The 17399-nt window shown below is 41.1% G+C and overlaps 1 protein-coding gene across 1 annotated transcript in view; it reads right to left on the bottom strand.

Moving 5' to 3' along the window:
- Positions 1–908: 908 nt before the first annotated feature.
- Positions 909–17399, bottom strand: part of vwa2 (von Willebrand factor A domain containing 2) — a 24581-nt gene continuing 8090 nt past the window's right edge. The window contains exons 4-15 of the mRNA XM_050059911.1: positions 13515–13589; positions 11387–11520; positions 11183–11292; positions 7914–8111; positions 7706–7839; positions 7443–7572; positions 5021–5076; positions 4553–4660; positions 3897–4475; positions 3208–3759; positions 1556–1678; positions 909–1412 (exon numbers count right to left, since the gene is read on the bottom strand). Of these exons, the coding sequence (XP_049915868.1) occupies positions 1282–1412; positions 1556–1678; positions 3208–3759; positions 3897–4475; positions 4553–4660; positions 5021–5076; positions 7443–7572; positions 7706–7839; positions 7914–8111; positions 11183–11292; positions 11387–11520; positions 13515–13589 (2330 nt within the window). The 3' untranslated portion in view covers positions 909–1281. The remainder of the gene's footprint in view (positions 1413–1555; positions 1679–3207; positions 3760–3896; positions 4476–4552; positions 4661–5020; positions 5077–7442; positions 7573–7705; positions 7840–7913; positions 8112–11182; positions 11293–11386; positions 11521–13514; positions 13590–17399) is intronic.

The raw sequence follows: 17399 nt of genomic DNA, 5'->3' as shown, positions 1-17399 counted from the left end.
CCAGAGTTGGTGACTGTTGGAACAGCGAACTAACTAAGTGACTAACAGGACTAACCGAGCCGGTTTTGGGGGGAGTTATTTTGTGTCTGTCGAGTTTAAATTAAGTATGTTTTATCGTGAGTTAACAGCCAGTCTTACTTTAGCAAAAGAGAAAAACTTGAGTTCAAAAGGTGCACAGCTGTATCTCTCTGTATAATTAGGAAAATAGTAAAATATACATTTCTTGACATTTTGAGAGTTTTTATTGTGTATTTATTATACTGTGAAAGCTAAAGGAGCTTAGGGAAAGTAGCGACCCCTGTGAAATTACAGGAAGGTACAAAAAATTAGATACCACCCAAGCCTAGAGGAAGCTATAATGTTTACATCTCGCACTGTCACTGTCTCTTCCATAAGTGGAACAAAGAAAATAGTTCCTACTGTACATGAAACTGTTCACAACAAGGTCTGTGGATTATCTTGAGTAACCCAGTCATGATTACTGGAAAGAGACATTGCTGTTGAGGTTTTCAAATGTGTTTTTTAGGTGCTTTGAGCACCATTATATTTTAGATAAAAGGCTGATATCTCCAACACTCTACAACTCACACCAAAACAATCTCGATTAATAAATAACACTACAGGTAAGAGAGAGAATGTGCATTTTTGATTTTAGTGTGAACTTTCCCTTTGAGTACAAAACCAGCCTCGTTTTCTGAGTGTTATACAGTTTCGCACCAATAAAACTAATACTGAAATACATATATACTTATATTTATAAACTAATTGTTGTTCATTCTTAGGACCAAACAGTCATCTTTCTAACATCTTACAACACTCAATCAGTTGAGTAAACTTAGGAGGGGCCTATTGTAAAAAAAAATAATAATATTAAATATATTGAAACATAAAAACTGAACACTTAGTAAAAAGCATTTTGGCACAAATTTTATGTTTTTGTTTTGGTTTGAAGGAGATAACAAGGTTGTGGTGATCATTAAAAAATAATAAAATTATGACACAGATATACACTATAATATATAAAAGTTTACATCTTTGAATAAACAAGAGAACCATGTTGAGACAACTGCACATCACTGAGTATAGTGACACACTAGGACACAGACAGTAGAAATATACACAGTTTGAAGGCACTTGTTGAAGTTCGAGTGCAAGTTTAAATGTTGAAACAGTAACACTTGTTTTCCCTTTACTCCACTGTGTACCCGCAAACATCCTTGGGTCTTAAATGTCCATGACTGACTTGGGTATGAGTGTATAGTATGTGCGTTTGTGTGTGCATCATGCCGTGTGTCTCCTGCGGTGCAGTTTGTAGTGATGAAGGAGCTCCTGGTGACTCTTCTTCTGCCTGCTCTTCTTCCTGAGACCTGCCGGCCTCGGGAGATCTCCTCTGGATGAAGACCTGCTGCTTCCTACAGACAGAAAAAGCCATATGCACATGCAAATATTGCTGCTGCTGCAAGGACTGTTGACTGATAAACATATGAGAGGGAAGGTTCTATAGGAAGGAGTAAAGACGTAAGAAAATGAGGAAGGAAGACTTGTTGTCACTGACTTGTTTCACAGTGTGGTCCTTCGTAGCCTCGGCATTGACAGCGGAAGCTCCCTCCAGACAGGATGCAGGTCCCGTCATTCATACATGGGTTGGGCTTGCACAGGTCTACCGGCTTTTTGACCTCTGATGGAAAGAAATGTTATAAATCAGCTGGTTACCATAACAACAAGTTAATAAATTCATATTTTATTCAGGTCTCCGAGCATTCCCTGCCTTTTATTTATCAACCCATTCTTTCTATCAATAGAGTAGAGCTGCCCATCTTTTTTATGGCCCTATTTGTATTCCATACCATATTATTAACTAAGGAGATAATAGCGGATCTTTGGATGAAGCAGGGAAGGAACTACACCCCCCCTCAAAATCAACGGGTTCTTGATGAATAGGGTGGACAGCTTCAAATACCTTGGTGTCCACATCACTGTGATCCTGACCTGGGCGCATACTGACTAAGTGGTGAGAAAGGCAAGGCAGAGGCTGTTTCATCTCAGACGCTTGAGGAAATTCTGGGCATATAGTGAGGTAAGTACTACGGAATTTCTACTCCTGCACCATCAAGAGCGTCCTGACGGGGAAGATCACTGCCTGGTACAGATCTGATCACTACTGCAAGGCCCTGCAAAGAGTGGTTTGTTTGGCTAAACATACAACAGGTGGCACTCTATCCTGCCTAAAGGATATGTACACCAGGTGGTGCAAAAATAAAGCCAGGAGAATTATTAAAGATCCCAGCCACCTGGATAACAGCCTTTTCTCCCTGCTGAGGTCAGGAGGCAGGTATTGGATACACCCAGCTGGCACTGAGAGGCTCAGGACGTGCTTCTACCTTCACATCTCAAGGATCCCAAACAAAGTCACTGCCTGAGACTGCCCAATCATATATTCATTATTAGAGTTTTTTTTATTGCTCAAATTTAGCCTATTATTGACATTTACTTTATACCAGAACACTGTATACACAGACTTCTGCATTGCTAAATGCATTGTCAGTATCAGCATGTGGTTGTTATACTTTCTGTCCACTAGAGGGCATTCCAACATTACCAATAAGCATTTGGAATTACCAACAGATGATAGCTTTCTGACTAGGTAATAAGTAAACTTTGGCACAAGATGAACTAAATTAACTAATTTTCAATCCCATAGCACTTCCTAAATGTTCAGGGGTGGTGATCTCTGTGGGTGCTTCGTTTTCTTGCACTTTTTTGTGAAACAGGAAACCCAGCTGTTCATCAGACATGACAAAAGCATTTTGTTTTCACATGCTGGTTAGCCAACGGTGCATTTGTAAATAGTCACTGGAGAGCCAGCCAGAGCACATTCTAGCGGAAACTGGACTGTTGGTAAATTTCGAGCGCTGTTGGAATATGCCGTCCAGTTACACAGAGCACCACACTCTCAGAGTGGCAAAGCGTACTCTAGGAACTGCATGAAGAGAAGGAGCAGCAAGGTGAGAAGAGCGGGATTTGCAAACATAGCCAACACATTTGTAAATAATCTACACATTCAAATAGTACTTTCAGCATTCCATTAGTGGAATTTTTTTACCATTTGATTTATATACCAAATTTGTTCCAACAGCCCTACCATAGAGCAGGACAGGGCAAGCTGTCCTGAAAAGTTCTGGCAACAAGAAGTTTCTGTATTCTCACCTGAACACAGCATCTGCACCAAAACATCCTCAAAGTACTTGAGATCCTCGTAAGATGGCACCGCAATCATGTGTTCCTCTGAACCAGCAATCTGCAGCAGCCTCTCTTTCTGTACATCTCCGATTCCAATCACAAACAACGAAACTCCATTGTCTCTTATCTTTTGAGCTGGAACAACAGCGTCATCACTGCCTGAACCGTCCGTCACCACCACCACGGCCTTGTTGACGCCGGGTCGTGCACCTTTGGCCACCGTCAGGACGTTGGAGTGGATGTGAAGCAAAGCTGAGCCTGTTGAAGCCACTCCGCCCATGTAGCTGGCCTCACCTACAGCCTTAAGGATGGCAGAACCAGACTCGTGGGTGTCCAGGTTGAAGACGGTGGTGGCTCTCCGACCGTAAGCCACAAGTGCCACTTGAGCAACGTCACGGTTGATGTCGAACTGGACAGTGAGGCTGCGCACAAAGTCGCGGAGGATGGCAAAGTTATCAGGGCTGACGCCACCTGAGGCGTCCAGGGCAAACACCAGGTCAACTGCTTGACCCAGACAACCTGAGAAACAAAAAGACAAAGAATTATGTTGTCAAACTATATAGACAATCATTACTAGTTCAAACATACAATTTGGAACGCCTGGATTCTAATGGTAATTTGGATATTTCATTAGGTATTAAAAAGTCTGTCAGTACCTTGTGTGTCCACGCTGCAGATCTTAGCCTTGAGCTCAGGAATCTTGGCACTGAATTCAGGTGGTGTGTAGGTGATAGTCCTCTGGGGATTTCCTGTGATATTATTCAGTTGTCCCCTTAGGTAGTCTGGTCCCACCCCTATCAGGAAGATCTCTCTGTCTCGAGCATACTTAGAGGGCTCTACTACCTCGTCTGCAGCAGGAGTGGCAGTGAGCAGCACCACCACCCGGGGCAGGTCATCAGTGACATCCGCAAAGACTGGTGCGCTCACGAAGCCATGACGTGTGACATAGCGAAGGGCCTGGCCCGTCCGGGTCTCGCCACCGATTGGTTGAAGTGCCTCCACCGTCTGAAGTAGACCCCTCAGGTCCCCTTTGAAGTTGTCCACCGGGGCCTCGACGCTGGTCTCACCACCAAACACTGCCAGGCCGACTCTGCTGGGGCTGCTGGACCCAATCACAGTGCGCAGGAAGCGTTTCAAGAAGGACTTGTGACGGAGGAAGCCCTCCAAGGTAAGCGTGGCAGAGCCCTCCATCAGGAACAGCAGGTCTACGGAGCAGTCCAGTGATAACGCAGGAGCTGAGGAGGGATGGAGGGTTAAATTACAAATGGTATGCAGCCAGTTGGGTGACACTAATATCCCAGTAAGTACAGACCACAGTGTGGGTCTCCTCCATAGCCAGGTGGACATTTGCAGTGGTAACCCTCTGGACCCTCTGATACACATGTTCCACCGTTCAGACAGGGCTGAGAGTCACAGGGATCTACAGTACAGAAGAGAAAGAAAGAGTGGCAGGAAGTAGGCTGTTTGAATGTGTATGAACGGGCATATACACAGAGTTGGGCGAATGGATGGACAGATGGACAACCCAAAAACATAATGCCTCCAGTCACGGCTATTGCCAGCACAGAGGTATAAAAATACAACTGAATATTCTGAATTAAGATGCTACTAGGCACACATTTCCCATCAACAGAAATGAGTAATCTAATGGAATATACTGTATTACAGATTACATTTTAGGGTATGTATTCAGTTATCTGTAATAGAATACATTTAAAAGTTATCCTCTCAACACTGTATGCACACAACATCTCAAAGAGAGAAAGAACAGTGTTGTTACCTGGACAGATCGTCCGATGGCAGACTGTCTGGTGTCTCTTGTACATCTTGTTGTACCTGCAACACACACATTTGGACTTAGACAGAATTCACTTGTTTTGTCAGGTTTTTTTGTTTAAAAAATGTTGTATTTTGTGAGGACTAACTTCTTTTTTCCCCCCTCTCAAGTAAATGAAATTTCTATTTTCAAATAGGCTCTGTTTTGGCAGTTCTATGATGGAAATACAAACCTTGCCTATCAGTTTGTACATGACAAAATTTAAAAAAAAAAGCAACTCACATGGAAAGCAACATATATATATTTACATATAATCATTTGGCAGATGCTTATAACCAAAGTGATAAATAAATAAAGGTACTATTATATAGACCCATGTACAGTGTTGTTCCAGCAGCCGTCCTACTTTGTGTTGTATATACAAATGCAAACTGAGCTATTGTGAAAACAAACTGTTGGGAGGTTTAATGTATTCATGACAATTAAGATTTGGAAGATCAAATGAAAAGTTGTGATAGCTCTTCAAACAGTGAGCTCTACTTGGCTTCAACCATTTCACTGTGGTGAATTTGCAATATGTGGGGAAATTAAATTAGTCAATTTAATTTGCCCTGGGAGGGTCTGACAGAATTACACTTGTTTTTATTAACACCCTCGCACTGACGCAGCTCATTAACACATGGTAGTTGCCCTGTTGAACAACCACAGCCTTGAGGTTTATTAAGCAATGAAAACCAAGTGTTTTTCATTCAGTTTTCCTACTTGTGAAATCATATTTGCTACTTACTGTGAAATACTATTTATATATTTCAGTGCTACACACCATGTATCATGTGCAATCATCTATCATGGACATACAGAATATGAACAAATGAAAAGTGTATATAGCTTTTCGATTGTTTTATGTTTCATTCTATCTTATTTGTATTGTTTGTAGTGTTTTTGTCTTGTTTCATTTTTATTTATCACACAATCACTTTTTTTTTTTACATTGCTTTTGCCTGGTGAGCTGCTGTAGTGAGAGAGTTTTTCTGGTGTGCAATTAAAAAAGCTTATTTTATCTTAATTTCCAGTAGATTACATCACTGCAACGGTCTGTGTGTAGCACTTTCCACACAAGCTGTTCGGCAACTTCAGCTTATTCAGAACGCTGCTGCCAGGGTCCTGACAAAAAAACTAGGAAATATGATCACATTACTTTGACACCTGTCACTCAGAGAACTGATTTCAAAATCTTGCTGCTTGTGTATAAATCACTCTGTGGCTCAGCGCCCAAATATCTCTCTGACATGCTTGTGACATATGAACCTTCTTGGACCCTAAGGACATCTGGGGCTGGCCTAATGACCGTCCCAAGAGTCCAAACAAAACATAGTGTAGCAGCGTTTTGTTATCAGCAGCACAAACCTGGAATAACCAAGGTGATGTAAGACATGCCCGTACTCTGAGCACTTTCAAGTCAAAGCTAAAAACGTTCCTTTTTCACACTGCCTACTCCACCCTCTAATGACTGCAAACTTATTTTCAAACTCAATTTTAAATCAATTTAAATAATTTTTTTTTCTTTGCATCTCTTGCCTGCACTTCTGCTATTTAATGGTGATTTTTTTTTTTTGAATTGTAAATCATTTAGTAATTGATTTTACCTTTAGTATCTTTTTTTCCTCTTTACTCTTTTCTGTATCCTTTATCATGTTTAACATTTTATTGCTCTGTAAAGCACTTTGAATAGCTGCCTTGCCTTAACTTAACTTACCTTTACATATTTGGTTCCAATGCACAGATTTTTTTTCACCCACGAGTCTGACACCAGCCTCCTTTATTTATTATAAAACCATTTCTGTGGCCTCTTCAATACCTGCTAGACACAACTGTGGGTCCATCATTCCTACTAGAGATGAGTGAGTACACTACTATTTGTATCTGTATCTGTTCAACTAACTAAATGATCTGAATGTGTACTAAGAACGGGCAGAGTTTAAACTGGAAGTTAGTCGGGGCCTAACCAGAAGTAGTTATTTTAAACCTGAAATTGATATGGGTTGATTAGAAGCTGCTAAATGTATATATTATTATCATATATATTAATTGTTGAAAAACTATTTCAGGAACAATCTCAAGATTTCGCTCCAGATCATTTTTGTTCACAAGAGTAAGCAATTTAAGACAGCAACCCAAATGAAGACTTTCCTTTATCCTGGATATGTATATTGACACATGTCACTCAGCTGATACTCATACTTGTGAAAAGTCTATTATCTGTACTTTAGATTTTAATGTTGAGTTGTAGCTATTAAAATAGTGTCTCCAGTTTCAGTAAATAGAGAGTTTTCTCTTGTAAAAGTTCAGTAAATCATTTTCATAAAGACCATATTCTTCAGGTGAGGAAGCCTTGTGCATTATTCATGCATTCATGTACACTTGCCTGTAGTACGGACACAGAGACGTGTATGTGGAAAACCCCCTGGAGCCTTTCCAACACATGTAATTCCCCTGCAGCTCTTTCACCGTCTCCAGTGTTTTCCTCTCGCAGGGAAACGACTCCATCTGACAGCCTGGGGAACAGGACGGGAGGATTGGGTTGGGACAGGTGTTCGAGAGGGTAAGTCGGGAGTTGAAGAGAGAAACACAAATAAGTAAGAGGGGGAAAGGACAGTCATAACTGCCTGCAGTGAAAAAGTCTCGCACCTGCAGGTGTGGCACTGCAGACAGCAAAGGTGGTCAGCGTGGTGTACAGGCCGTTGACGGCATCGAAGAAATGCTCGGCAAAGAAGACGTGGCTCTCCATTGGCTCACTGGCCAAAGCGTGTAGCTCCTCCCACCTGGAAAACAAACCTTTTATGAGACTGAAAATAAGTAGTTTAATTTATGATCATTTTCCAACCATCAAACATACCTGGGGAAGCGGATGCCCACAGCGAAGACGACCACACCGGTCTCTTTGAGCTGCGCAGCCGCCTGCACCACGTTGCCCTGAGACTTCCCATCTGATAAGAGGATGGCGATCCGGGCCACAGTGGAGGAGTTACGGCCGCCTGGGAAACCCTTCCTCAGCACATACTTCAGAGCCAGGCCTGTCTGGGTGCTGCCTCCCCTTGGGGTTCAGAGTTTTTAGAGACAGAAACAGAACAATTAAAGAATTTGTACTGTGCTTAACAGAAGCCAGCAGAGTTAATAATCCACCGCATCGCATGTCACTGCCAAAATAAACCACAGACCAATTGTGGTTGGATTCCTCTTTTAGTTTCTGGACTGAGAATGCTAATAAAATCGTCTGAAGTTTCATCACCCCAGGGCTCAAAAACCCATTTAAAACCTATCACACTTTTTTCAAAAAGACATAAATGTCAGTCAGAGCAGGAAAATGTTTCCAATCTCACCACCAGACACAAAGAAACGCAGCGTCTCGTGATTGCTAGGAGGAAGAACTGCTGAAACAAACACAGTGATGTGCAGGTTGTGAGGCACTTAAATGCCATTCATCATATTTCCCATCTTGTTTTGATACTCTTTTTTTCCAGCTGTGAAAACAATGCTGTGTCTGCTTGAAGTGCTGCAGCTACAAAACAATACAGTAAAAGGTTTAAAGGCCTTCAGGCATGATTAAAAGAGCTCAGCTCTCTTGAACAGATTTATGTCAATAACAAAAGGTATTGGTGTCTCAGCCAACAAGTGCAGATTGAAATGCTGCTCCACAATACATCTTACATAACCCAAACTGTACAAACATGTTGGACAGGCTGCATCTTAGATGCTTGTAAATACTTGTTTAAGTGGCATTGCAGTGGGTAATCTTACACAACAATGCTGGATACAGAATTAGAAATAGCTAATGTTTTTTAATGATCAGCTTTTGCAGCTGCTGTTGACAGTTTTTATCCCATATCAGACTTTCTGTTACAAGATATATTTTTTTCACAAGGCACACAGACCAAGGCCTGGTCCACATGTGCACGGGTGTTTTTTTTATAACAGGTTTTTCCTCTTTTGTTCTCAAACAAGTGTGAAATTGCAATAGCTGCAACCTCCATGTCAAATTTCAGCCTCCTAGGGCAAAAATGGTGGCTGCCAAAGGCTGGGGACATTTTTGTAGACTGAATGACAAACCAGCTGACAGAGCGAGCTATAGAGCTACAGGTGGCAGTTAAAGAATCCTGTCTACCCCGGCACTGTCATTCAAATTCAAACACAAAAGTGTATAAAATATATTTTTTCAGTGAACCGACATAACACCCTACCGATAAGGGAAGCAGAGATGAACGTAGTGCATACTTCCTTTCAAGTGTGCTGTGATATGACCGAGGTGCATCTGCTTACAAATTCTAACACATGGGAGTGAATTTAAATGAAAAATTAGAATTTGATTTTTCAGAGCACCAGATGCAGTATCTTAAATGGGCCTATCACATTCCAGCTGATGTTGGAGAAACTCTGGAACATGCACTGCCAATCACACACATATTTTTGCAATGTCCAAAGGTAGGTTTATACTGGAGAGAGGTAGGTGATGCCCTTAGAGAGGTTTTTCAAAGAGATACTGTATTTCACAAGACCCTAGAGGAGTAGTTATCCCTGAGAGTCTAAATGCGAGGGATAAGAAATACATCTTGTGTATATTACTTACAGCAGCCTTAAAGTGTATAACCGTCAGATGGCTGAAGCCCCACGCTCTCACATACAATACATGGATCTAAAAGGTCTGGGACCTCTATCAGATGGAACAAATTACACACACATAGAGATAACAAAAATTTGTCTTTACCAATTGATGGAGTCCTGGCATATCTCCAGTAGGGCTCTGTCTAACCTTTACTTTAATATTCCCCCATGCACATATCACATTATATGTCATTGTCTGTAGAACAAAGTTTGCACCTGTTCTTTATCTGTGTGATTATAATGTGGAGTGGACAATTAGTACTATCAATTTTCATTCTTTTTTTGTTCTATTTAAATTTTGCTTTTTGACCAATGGGTTAAGATGTTGAAGTGGAGTGGAATGAAATGTTAAATACAGCTGGAAAAAAAAGGTATTCACTGTACTGTTGTTATTGAAAACTAAATAAAAATTAAGTTCTAAAAAAATGATAACAAGGACATGCCAAACCAACAGGTGAAGTCGCTGATTATGGAGCAATGACCTCTGTAGCGCATCCTGACGCCTCTGTTCCTCGATATAGTGGAACAGTGACTGTGCATCTATGTGCAAACATGTAAAAAAAAAAATAAATCCTGTTTGCAAGGTTAGAGCCAACATTATTTTGGACATGTCTGACATCACACAAAGTGTTGCTGTAAAGGAAATAACAGCACACACTCCAACGCCCCACACAGAAAAATCTGTTTTCCCCATCTACATGGCAACAGCTGACTTTCTGAACACCTTGGAAGGAGTTTTACAAAAGGCCTATTTTCAGGGACCTAAAATGCAGTTTGTGTGTGAACAAAATGCCAAAATTGCTGAAAATGCAACTTTAACACAGACAACTATTTCAACGGAGTGAGTTAAGCCACTGAACTAAAAATATTTTAAAATTGCACACTTTTTATATTGTGCAGTGCTGTCGTGTGTTACCATGCAAATTATTCATGTTCTTGGTCATATTGTTGGTGAGGAGCAGAGAGAAATATTACAAAGTAGGAGTTCTACTGTACAGAGTAATATTGTTTGTAATGTAATTTAAACAAACTTTAATAAAGGCATTTAAGTATAAATGACGCATGAATCAACATAGACTGACATTATACTGCTACAATTGAACTCTGTAAGGTATTAATTTGATTTGAGGCAATGTGACAGCTAATAAGTTAAAACGCGGCTAGCCATTTCAAACCAGATGGTGAGCCAAATTGTGAACACCACAGACACACACACACACACACACACACACACACACACACACACAAATTACCTTCCTCTTTCTCGGCTTATGCACTTATCCAATATCCAGTGACCACCTGTGGTGTGCCCCTCTAATCTGAAATTAATTTGTTTTCCTTCCCAGGGAGAATTTGTAATACTCCTGAATGTGTGTACGTGCGTTCTGCCTTCTGCACAAGTTTGAACTAAATCCCTTCCAAGATCATCCAGATAACTTGTTAAACACATTAATTAACCTTTGTCAGTTTTATTAACTCACTGTTTTGGTATTATTGCCAACACACCTGTAGGAAATCTTTTTCATGTGCTTCTTCAGCTCTTGTTTGGTGGTGTACGAGTCTAGGGCGAACTCCAGCCGAGGGGTGGAACCAAACTGAATCAAGCCGACTCGCACCTGGACAAGGGTGGCATTACGTGAATGGTGATTGACATGAGAGAAAGAGGAAGAGAGTGAGGGGAGGGGGGCGGAGAACTGAAAGAAAACAAACCTTGTCTGGTCCGATATCAAGAGCTTGACAGAGTTTGATTGCGTAGTGTTTGGACCTCTCAAAGCTGCCCTTCCCCACGCTGTAAGAACCATCCATGAGGAAGAGGATATCCATGGCTGCTGAGCACTGCATCACTTCCCATAGAAACACACACACAAAATCACACACAGTTAAACACACTGGAGGTCCAAACTCCTTCATTGTCTTCACTGTATTTCTTGCAAAGAACTCCTATTGTCTTATTCTATATGGGCATTATGGGATTATCTTGGTTAGTGATCAAATGGGCTGCAGTGGATGAAAATAACACCCTGACATAATAAGAGAAAAACAGCTTAGCATGTCTGAGAGCTCGTTTTTCTTTTTCCAGGAGCAGACTCACAAAACCATCACCGAGCATGTTTGTGCTCGCTGGTGGCATAAATAATCCGCAGTGTTTCTGTCATGTCAGAATGTGCAGCTGATCATGAAGAGGGCCATTAGAGACAGGGAGAGTGTGCTGTCTGTCTGCGTATGGGAAGGTCACCTCAAAACACTTTCCACTGTGACACAGACACCAAGTAATTAGGACCACCCACCACCTCAAAGGATTCTTCCAAAGTGTTGTCACTCTGCCACACAATTTATTAGCTATTTACTGCAACTTAACTGCACTTTAAACTTTTGTACAACTCTGCCTACATCAGACCCTGCACATTCTGTCACTTAAGCCTTAACACAATATGCTACCATGGACGGATTACTGAATGGGCTTGGGCCCAGGGGCCAAAGTGTCAGGGCACCCCTGGACTTATCCTACAAAATGTCACTCAAATTAATAGGTATTGACTAGGAGAAGACTCAAAATGGCCACAAAGAGATGGAAAGTTACCAAAAAAAGGGAAAAGCAACCACAAAGAGACACAAAATTACTACAAGGAGACAAAAATGACCAAAAACAGACATAAAATGATCTAAAAAGCCCCACAATATCCTCAAAGAAACACAAAATTGCCTCAAAGACACAAAATGAATACAAAGAGACAGAAAATGACCTCAAAGAGACAGAAAATGACCACAAAGAGACAAAAAATGTCCTCAAGCAGAAACGAACTTACAACAAAAAGACAAAATTATAGCAAAAAGACCTAAAATGACCTTAAAGAGACACACAATGATCTCAAAGAGACACAAAATGACTAAAACGAGACAAAAAATTACCTCAAAGGGACACAAATTGTCTTCGGGGAGACACAAATTGACCAAAAACAGACACAAAATGAATACAAAGAGACACAAAATTACCTCAGAGACCCAAAATGTCCTCAAACAGAAACAAACATACAACGAAAAGACAAAATTACAGCAAAAAGACCTCAAATGACCTTGTATAGGTCCAGTTTGTGCATGTGTGTGTTCGGACCTGTGTGTAATTGACAACAGAGTGAAAAATTGAATTTCCCCTCGGGGATTAATAAAGTATATAAAATAAAATAAAAAATAAAAAAATAATGACCTCAGAGACACAAAATAACTACAAAGACACACAAAATGACCTAAAAGAGAGACAAAATATCCTAAAGAGACACAAAATAACTACAAAGGACCTCAAAAAGAAACAAAATGACCTAAAAGAGACACAAAATTAATACAGAGACATAAGATTACAACAAAAACACAAAATGTCACAATGAGACACAAAATATCTACAAAGAGAGACAAAATGACCTCACACAGATACAAAATGACTTCAAAGAGACACGAAATAACTACAAAGAGACACAAAATGACCTAAAAGAGACACAAAATATCCTAGGGACACAAAATAACTACAAAGGACCTCAAAGAAACACAACTTATCTCCAAGAGATACAAAATTACCACAAAGACATAAAAATAACAAAAGGACACAAAATGCTATCAATTAGACACAAAACAACAGAAAAGAGGCAAACAAACAAAAAAAAATCTGTGTCTTGCTGCTATGCAGGAAAGATGATGGGGCATTTTGCATATTTGTGAATTCTAACATCCAATGACGCACATGCAGGTGACTGTCACAGCTCCATCCACCAACCACAACCTCCTTATGTGCCGAGTTTTTGGTGTGTCTAATTTGTTCTCGAAACAGAATTTTTTCTCTACTCACTTTCTCCTGCCGAGTTGATCTTCATGATGTTTTCATGGCTGGTTTGGATCTCCTGCACTGAGGTGCCCTGCTGGACTAGGAGGGACAAACAACACAGAGGTTAGTCACATTTCTAAACACGCTGTATGTACACAGCATCATGCATGTGCATGACTCCAACATATGACATTTAGATACTGCTACCATAACTGTCAATGCAAAACAAAACCCTACACAACACGCTCAAGTGCAGAATGAATTTTTTTTTTTTTTTAAGATATTTTTTGGGGCATTTTTGTCTTTAATGGACAGGACAGGTAAGCGTGAAGGGGGGGGGGGGAGAGAGAAGAGGGGGGATGACATGCAGTAAAGGATTCGAACCCAGGCCGCTGCAGCAACAGCCTTGTTCATGGGGCGCCTGCTCTACCCACTAAGCCACCGACGCCCTGCAGAATGAATTTTTGAGTTATGTCCCAAAACACGGCCTTGTTGAGATATAGTGTCACAAAACTGAAACAGATGCCAAGTCACAGTGACCTTAGCCTTTGACCTTTAAAATCTAATCAAAATTGCCGAAATTCCCTGATGGTGTTCTTAAGATATCATGTTCACAAGAATGAGACGGAAGCCAGGTCAAAGTGACCTTTGACCACCAAATTCTAATCAGTTCATCATTGAGTGCAAGTGAATGTTTGTGCCAAATCTGAGGAAATTCCCTTCAGGTGATTCTGACATATCGTGTTCATGAGAATGGGACAGGCGGACAGATGGACAGACAACCTGAAAACATACAGCTTTGGATTTTTTTCTTCCTCATTAATAAAACCCTTCATTTAAAAACTGCATTTTGTGTTTACTTGTGTTATCTTTGACTAATGTTTAAATTTGTTTGATGATCTGAAACATTTAAGTGTGGAAAACATGCAAAAAAGTAAGAAATCAGGAAGGGGGCAAACACTTTTTCTCACCACTGTATTGCCCTGCTGGTGCAGAGGCTACCATAACTCTAAATTGACATTTTGTCTCATTAATGGTTTTTCTTTTTTAAGTAAGGGTCAAAAAGGACACACGATAGTGTTTACTGTACAGACAGTAAAGTCCCTTGAGGCATATTTATGATTTGTGATGATGGGTTATCTGTGTCTATTCAGCGCCTTTAAACGAAACATCATTAGAGCCTTTAGAAGTTGAATTAAATAATAAATTGGATGCTGTCCTTGAAGCCAATACAGTTCACTGACTCCCACTTGAACCTTTCTGCAATGGATAATTAAGTATTCAAAGCTAATGTGAGTGGACAAGTGAAGAAAACCATTCTTTCGCTCTATTCACCGAAAGGACGTCGCTCTATTCAGGCACACGTACAGCCCAGGGAGGGGCGGGGAGGGCATGTGATTTCCTGTTCAGAAAACCCATGTGAACACGCCTTGTTGTCCCTGGTAACCCCAATGGGTCACCGAGGCATTTGTCCAGCGTGGAGACGCAGCGCTTGAGTGGTTTTACATGCATCTCCACATTAAACAGATTCCACTCTCTGAATAGCACAGTCCTTCTTTCCAATCACAATACAGGAAGAAACTGTGAGTTTGTTCCTGTTGCTGCGAAGCTTCAGGCTGTCCGCCTCATGCTGATTTAGTGTCTCCTAAATAGGTGAAGGTGAAGAAAGACAGGAACATCAAAGAAAGGTTTCATGTACAAAAGTTCAGCAGGATGCGTCAGAGAATTTAGTGCCAACACTGACTTTGTCCTCCTCTGCTCATCTTTCTGTCACTAAAGCAGCGCAGTGAGGATTAGGGAGAAAGAAATATGAGGTCCTTGGTGGCAGCCCCTACTGGCAAAAATGAGGTAGATGCAGCAAACTGCCACATGCATTTTGCAAAGCTGCACTGGAGCAACAATACATTTTCCTGAGAGAAGCATAGTGTGCACGCATCCACAAAAATATTCCAAACTCCCAGACAGGCTTCTTGATGGCCACTGGGCATCAAATTTGCACGACAAAGCAAGTCTCTTCTTTATTGACAGTTTCTAAATAGTAAAACTACTGATATATCACACTAATATGGCTGCTGTGAAATCTTTTGGCCACAATAATCATATAACGAAAATCAGACATCCTGCCAGCCCTCGGCCTACTTCACATCCCTCTTTAAATGCCCGTGAAATCTTTGCATCTTCCAACATCAGTTCAAGAAAAGTAAACTGCATGAGGTCAGAAGACATTTAAGTATAAAATCCACCACAAACGTTAAATAAAAGTACCACCTGAAACTCAGAGGCCTCAGCTCCCACCTTATTTCAATCCTGACCCTTTCATCTGCCCCTAATTCCAACGTCAGTCCAGCCCAAAGTCCTCCTGACAGCTGAGCGGAGTCTTGGCAAGCTGCGTTCTCATGGTCAGCAGGGCCCCACTGCGCTGAACAAAAAGTCTGTCTGTTCAGCCAAGTGCCTCAAGCAAAATGAGTGTGTATCTTTAATGTCTGTGAATGAAAACAGCGGGAGCAAGACAATGAGCTTGAATCCACAGGCTGAGGAGTCAATTTCTAATTGGCATCATCAATCCCACCAAAGTCTGAGAGATATAAGGAATATTCCTTTAAAATCGAAGTTGAAAACTACAATCAGCTGGTACCTATCTGGGAAATTTCACTTGACAGCCTGGATTACATGGATATCTAGCTGGTGAAGCACTGCAACACGTTATCTGTGCTGTCAGCACCAGGAGGAAAGGGGGCGTCTTGACAAGGTGAAACAGTCTTGTTTGCTCAAGTTCAAAGTCTTGAAATGGTCAGTAATAAATACTTCAGATGGTGCTAAAGCTGTCATTTTTGAAAACAACCCAAAGATTATATTGCCCCACAACTCCCGCCTCTCCCCTCAGGCAAATACCTGTACTCTCAGGTCCAAGAGAAGAACTGACGATACACTATAAAAGAGATGCAAAATTTGACTTGCCTGGAAACAAGCAAGCGCTTTAAGCACAGGAGGAAATCACTCTCGAGAGAAGATGATGGGAATTCTTCAGCACTGCAGACTTGACAGGTTTAAGCAGTAAAATATCTTGTAAAGCATCTCAGGTTGACCAGAGGAACCATCAGTGAAGCATCATGGATTTTTCACCATGCAAACGTAGGCCTCAAATATGCTCACAAATGCCAACACACCAAGCAGCAACCTCTGGGGCCGGAAAATGCGTTCCCCCTTCATGACAACTGTATGGGTGGTACATTTTTGTATAACTCACCCATTTACATTAATTTAAGGCTTAAAGTTACGCATAATTAAAGGCAGGCAGCTTTGAGTGGCAGGCTGTCTGTCAACAGTGTCCTCAACTCCTCTCAGAACCACCCCTTGCTCCTCCACAGCTCAAGCCTCTTGCCTAAATATGGTCACTTCATGCTCAACAGGAGTCCATAAACCAATGGGTGATGTCACAGTAGCTACGTCCATTATTGTTACAGTCTATGTAATACACTGAATATTTTTATCACTGTATTTTTGAAAACATTTCACTGACTTAAAGGGAAATTTCGGTTTATTTCAACCCGTCTCCTATCATCCTAAATTTGTTTCAAGTCACTAGTGACATAGAAATAATAGTTAGCATGTTAGCCATTAGCCTAGATACAGCCGTAGCGTCAGACCTGTTAAAACGTAATTGAACGGGCATCCTTTCAAGTTAGGGCCGTAACGGTACATGTATTTGTGTCGAACCGTTCGGTACGCGACTTTCGATTCGGCACAACCCTGTACCGAATTATTGGGCGCAGGATATTATTTTATTTTATTTTGTTTTATTTTAATTCCGTTTTTGCGAGCCGAACCATTTAAAATATCTAGTTCCCCGACGGACATAATTGAGTGACGGACCGAGTCCTGTAAATCTCCGCTTTCACTTTGTGCAGC

The sequence above is a fragment of the Epinephelus moara genome, chromosome 13 (genome assembly GCF_006386435.1).
Source record: "Epinephelus moara isolate mb chromosome 13, YSFRI_EMoa_1.0, whole genome shotgun sequence".
Taxonomy (NCBI): domain Eukaryota; kingdom Metazoa; phylum Chordata; class Actinopteri; order Perciformes; family Serranidae; genus Epinephelus; species Epinephelus moara.
Note: the sequence above shows the minus strand (reverse complement) of the source record. Positions and strands in the feature narration are given on the sequence as shown.